This window comes from Sinocyclocheilus anshuiensis, unplaced genomic scaffold (genome assembly GCF_001515605.1).
Source record: "Sinocyclocheilus anshuiensis isolate Anshui unplaced genomic scaffold, SAMN03320099.WGS_v1.1 scaffold776, whole genome shotgun sequence".
Lineage (NCBI taxonomy): Eukaryota > Metazoa > Chordata > Actinopteri > Cypriniformes > Cyprinidae > Sinocyclocheilus > Sinocyclocheilus anshuiensis.
This window is the reverse complement of record NW_015555808.1, coordinates 1363204-1368566: the sequence shown is the minus strand read 5'-3', so window position 1 is coordinate 1368566 and position 5363 is coordinate 1363204. Positions and strand designations below refer to the sequence as shown.

The window sequence follows — 5363 nt, the reverse complement described above, 5'->3', positions numbered from 1 at the left end:
GCTCCCACTTAATCATGAGAATTGTGTTGAAAAAGTAGTAACATGATCAAAGTTAGTAAACAAAAATCGACAAAATTTGTCATTTGCGTCAGTAGACTGAGAATACTCTGTGACCTTAAACTGAGAGATTCAAAAGAATCAAACTGTATGTGTTTTCGAGTCAAGCTTATTGCTATGATAACGATATATGTAGCTTGGCTCATAGTACAAAGAATATAGTACATATATTTTAAATACATATCATCCATTTATACCGCAGCTCTTTTCTAGGCGCCAATTAGTTGACAACAAGCAACATCTCGTTAAAATACACGCAGGGTCCCACAGTCAACACAAACCTCGTTCTAATACTGACAATGTAACAATATATGAAGTAGTTCACATACCAGGTCAAAAAAGTTTTGGGTGAAAACACCTGAACAAAATTATCGCGGCAAATCTCTCCCTTCACCCGCGGTCTGTTTTGAACAACGCGCCAAAGTCAATTGCGGCGCACACGGAAACGGAAACAACGACTCTGTATGACGTCCGGTTAAGTGCGATTCATCTCTGCGAATCGGTTCTTTCGGACAGTTTGTTTCAAAGAACCGGTTCAAAAAACTGAGCGCTCCAATTCAGATTGTTGCAGCCATTCAGTTCCTCCAACAAAAGTAATTTAGAATATTTTAGAAGGTTTTTTTTATTTATTAGAACCCACGGACGTATTTGCTGACGTGAGCACACACAGAACGACATCGGAACGAATTGTTCAAACCTGAATCGTTTAGAACCGTTCAACCCAGATGCGATTCAAATGAACGATTCATTCACCGGGAATCACGTCGTTGGAGAGCTGCTTGTTCCTGTTGTGGTCGGAATAGATGGTGCACATGACATGTGCCTCTGAAACAGGTTATTACTTACCTCTGATGTGCGCGATGTTTTGTTGAATACATATAGTGAGACCATTGAAAGGTTGCGTCTTTGCGTAAAAAGATGGTTTTTTACTTTATTAGCGCCGGTGAGTAGTGAATTGTGTGTTTTCTGTGCCCAGGCAAAACAGTGTTTATGTTGTCAACAAAGACATTTATAGTATAATGCTAACAATAATACAACATGGAACAAAAAGAAAGATTATCAAAACTGCAATACGCTGTAACTTGACATTGTGAGATTATATTGTTGGAGGTTCGGTGTGTCTTCAGATATGTAACAAGAATAAACAAACAAAAATTGCTTTTTAAAAGTTGCAATACATGCTTCTCTTTTACAGTTGTCTCACCGCCCTATACCATCTATATGGGCAAAGATAAACATGAAAGTAAGTACCGAATTCCTTATAAATAATATTTTCCAGCACCCTCACCCTTTGCTTGTCACGCCATTAATAACTTTTCGTTTTTCAACAGATGAAGATCTTATAAAATATGGATGGCCTGAAGATATCTGGTGAGAACAAGAATCTATTTGGTGTTTGCCACCACAGATGAATTATTATTTTCTAGTTTTGCTCTGCTGTGAAATATTAGTTCAAGTGCAATGAATGTTTCTTGTGTTCCAGGTTCCATGTGGACAAGCTCTCATCTGCCCATGTATATCTAAGAATGCCCAAGGTATCATATTTTAAGTGTATCATATTTTAACCTACAGTTTTATTTATAATATTTCTGTTTACATTTATTATGTTCACAATTAAAGGGTACAACGGTAGAAGAGATACCAAAAGAAGTCCTGGTTGACTGTACCCAGCTGGTCAAAAACAACAGCATTCAAGGTAATGCTTCTTTACAAGAAACATCCAAACTTGTTTGTTAACAATGCTATTTAAGGGATTTTCTCAAATGTATTTTTATTTATAGGTTGCAAAATGAACAATATTAATGTTGTCTACACACCGTGGGGCAATCTCAAAAAAACAGCAGACATGGATGTCGGGCAGATAGGCTTCCATCGGCAGAAGGAGGTATGAGGAGAGATAAACTCTATGATTTTGTTCACACTGCAGCCAATTCTGATCCAGAACTTTTATTAGGATGCATCAGCTTGAAATGACAGAAATTAAACTAATCGGAGTAAGTTGTGCCAAAAACATACCATTTGCTGCCTGTCTGAACAAAGTCTGTGTGATTCTAAGGTGCTCAGGTATTACTATAGTACTTTGAAATCTTCTAAATAACTGCAAATTCTGTATAAATATCCATTTACTATACAATGTCAACAGGTGAAAATTGTGGCAGTAGAAAAAAAAATCAACGAAATCATCAACAGACTAGAGAAAACAAAAGAGGAGCGCTATCCTGATCTTGCTGCTGAGAAGGAGTCCCGGGACAGAGAGGAACGAAGCGAGAAAAAGACACAATTACAAGAGCAGAAGAAAAAGGAGAAGGAAGAAATGAAGAAGAAAAAAGAGACAGAAGAATTAAGGTGCTGCATATTGTTAAAATGTTGAGCATATTATGCATTTTATAACCTCTACACAAACATTTAAAGGGATAGTTCACCTTCAGTTGCTGGTACCCACTGACTTCCATAGTATGGGGGAAAAAAAACACTATGCAAGTCAGTGGGGCCTAGCAACTAAAGGTGAACTATCCCTTTAATTTTAGAAAAATACACTGGCATCCAAAAGTTTGAGACCACTAGCGAAATGCGTTTATTTTGTATTTTCTAACTCAATAAAAAAAAAGTAATTACAAATTATATTATCAGCATAACAGTTTGAGTAAAAGAGACGGAAGAATTAAGGTGCTGCATATTGTTAAAATGTTGAGCATATTATGCATTTTATAACCTCTACACAAACATTTAAAGGGATAGTTCACCTTCAGTTGCTGGTACCCACTGACTTCCATAGTATGGGGGAAAAAAAACACTATGCAAGTCAGTGGGGCCTAGCAACTAAAGGTGAACTATCCCTTTAATTTTAGAAAAATACACTGGCGTCCAAAAGTTTGAGACCACTAGCGAAATGTGTTTATTTTGCATTTTCTAACTCAATAAAAAAAAAGTCATTACAAATTATATTATCAGCATAACAGTTTGAGTGAATTCCTATTGTTTATATATATATATATATATATATATATATATATTATATTTGTTAAATCACTCTTTAAAGTGGTCTCAGACTTTTGGACTCCACTGTAGATGCATAAATGATAAATATAATAAAAAATAACCTTTGTGCATCAGAATCAGTCCTTGAGACGTATTATTTACAGGTACAGGCATCTATTTTGTGTACTTACTTGTAACATCTACTTTCCTGTAGGAATTATTCATCACTCATGAAGAGTGACAACATGACCACAAATGAGGTAATACATCCTTAGAGCTTAATATTCTGCGGAGCATTGACAAATTCTTTTATGACATGATATGATCATTTTTTCTGCAGGGTGGCAATGATTCGGATGACTTCATGTAAAGTAAAGGAATTAATCTGCGATTAATAAGAACCGACATCTTCCCCCACAATATCTTATTTGTCAAAGGAAGGGAAGCGTGCACTAGAGACAGCAGAAATGAGCCATCAATAAGAAACAGTACTTGTGCCTATAAAGCACAATGCCAGGACCGTTCTAGAGCAGTTGTTTTTGTCATTCCTTTGAAAATACAAATGCAGTATGTAAAGTATGTAAAAATGAAATGACAAGACAGATTACATTGCTCATTTAAACCAGAAGAATTTCAAGATCTCCGCTGATTCTGTATTTTAAACAGTTACGTTGTTGATGTTTTTGGATGAATTAAAGATACTCGCTGTGGAGATATGTTAATGGATGTGTACACTAAGACATTTAGGGTATTTGTGCTTGTAAATGATAAACCTTTTTGGAGTGATACTATTGAATGACAAATGCCTAAACTTTTTTGATGTCCTAAACTAAATAAATCTTTGACTTTCTCAGTTCACTTCTGTTGTTATAACTTTCTACAAATACACTTCTCTGAGCAAAGCTCAAAAATATGAACTTTTTTTCCCCTAAATTTCCAGTTCCATATGAAAGCAATCATGGCATTCGGATGAAGCTAGCATTACATTAAAATGTGGTAAATGATTTAAAATATTTTTAAAAAAGTTTACAGAACTGAACTACATAATATTGTGACTATTGCTTTGTTCAAGCTTTCAGTAGTCAAATATTGTTTTCTGACAAGTCAAATTGGCGATCTCTTCCATTCAACCTGGGCCATAATATCCACTAGATGACAGCATTGTATCGAACAAATAATTTGTTGGTATAAGACATCCACAATAGGATACAAAACAGGCTCTGAAACAATTTAAAAAGAACACCGTGATTAAGAACCTCAAACTAAATATTACAGAAGTTGTTTCGTTACATTTATTTATTTTATGAGATTTTATCAATGCTTACTAAAATTGCTCATCTAAATGGCTAAATACAGCTTGAAACCCTTATTTGTGATTTTGCCATGTTTTGCCAAGAAACATTAAATTATTAATTTTTATTTTTTAAATAAAATATATATAAATTTGAATTACTATACCAGAATTATTTTATTTTATACCGTAAAATAAGACCCATCCAAATCAATTTATTGGTACAATAATATCACTGACAATGTTATGTTTTGGCTGAATGATCAGAAATCAAGTTTTTTAAGAGTCTGAAAGCAGCTGACAGACCACATCCTCCTAAAGAGCTAACACACTTGTTGCGGTACAGACAGACACAAAAGAAAGAAGTTATTGTGCAAAGTGGCGTCTCCTGTCCAAGGCTAGACTGGGAAATATGACCTTGGACTGCCACCTCAGATGTCCTTCACTGGCGGGATGTTTCTGGTTTGTTTATAGGAAAGATTCAGTCACATTCTTTTCAAGCCAGTGGCACTGCACTATTATAACACAGACCTTTCCAGGAACTCGTTTACAAAAAGAAAGTCTTGTATTAAAGCAAATTGGATTTAAACTTGGGAGTTACATTGTCTGAATGATTAAATCATACTGTCACGGCCGTGGCACATAAATTTTACTTGTGGAGACAAGTAAATACACTGCAAATTAATCAAAATAACAGATTAATTCAATAATGGCACACAATTCAAAGTTGTTTGTCAGAGCTGTTTTGAGTGTGGCTTGCATATGTCCTGATTAATTTCCCTTATGCCAGTGATTTAAAGGGGTCATATGATGTGATTTCAATGTTTCCTTTCTCTTTGGAGTGTTACAAGCTCTTGGTGCATAAAGAAGATCTGTAAAGTTGCAAAGACTAAAGTCTCAAATCCAAAGAGATATTCTTTATAAAAGTTAAGAGTCAACCACGCCTACCTAAAACGGCTCGTTCTAACACGCCCCCACATGTCTACGTCACTATGTGGGAAGATTTGCATAACGCCGCCCAAATGTTCACGCAAAG

The 5363-nt window shown here is 35.3% G+C and overlaps 3 protein-coding genes across 7 annotated transcripts in view; 1 reads left to right on the top strand and 2 right to left on the bottom strand.

Moving 5' to 3' along the window:
* The window catches only part of LOC107675113 (N-acetyltransferase ESCO2-like), a 4755-nt gene extending 4259 nt beyond the window's left edge, over window positions 1-496 (bottom strand). The window contains exon 1 of one of the 2 annotated variants that reach the window (XM_016469340.1): window positions 387-496. The gene's annotated coding sequence lies outside the window, so the exon portion shown is untranslated. Of the gene's footprint in view, window positions 1-254; window positions 347-386 lie in introns of those variants that run through there. The other variant, XM_016469341.1, reaches the window with a different exon arrangement.
* A 301-nt stretch (window positions 497-797) lies between these two features.
* Window positions 798-3879, top strand: LOC107675065 (coiled-coil domain-containing protein 25-like). 4 transcript variants are annotated; one of them, XM_016469262.1, is made up of 10 exons: window positions 798-891; window positions 1253-1300; window positions 1389-1428; window positions 1541-1592; window positions 1678-1753; window positions 1839-1942; window positions 2201-2382; window positions 2704-2724; window positions 3251-3296; window positions 3377-3879. In XM_016469262.1, exons 1-10 carry the CDS (start codon window positions 861-863, stop codon window positions 3404-3406), a joined length of 630 nt encoding a protein of 209 aa, XP_016324748.1. In that variant the 5' UTR covers window positions 798-860; the 3' UTR covers window positions 3407-3879. The 4 variants fall into 4 exon arrangements, with proteins under 4 accessions (XP_016324748.1, XP_016324749.1, XP_016324750.1 ...); XM_016469264.1 differs by having other exon boundaries at window positions 818-1000; window positions 3377-3878; XM_016469263.1 differs by lacking the exon at window positions 2704-2724 and having other exon boundaries at window positions 2201-2403.
* LOC107675062 (scavenger receptor class A member 3-like) overlaps window positions 1341-5363 on the bottom strand; it is a 25974-nt gene continuing 21951 nt past the window's right edge. Inside the window, exon 8 of the transcript XR_001632572.1 lies at window positions 1341-1351. The gene's annotated coding sequence lies outside the window, so the exon portion shown is untranslated. The remainder of the gene's footprint in view (window positions 1352-5363) is intronic.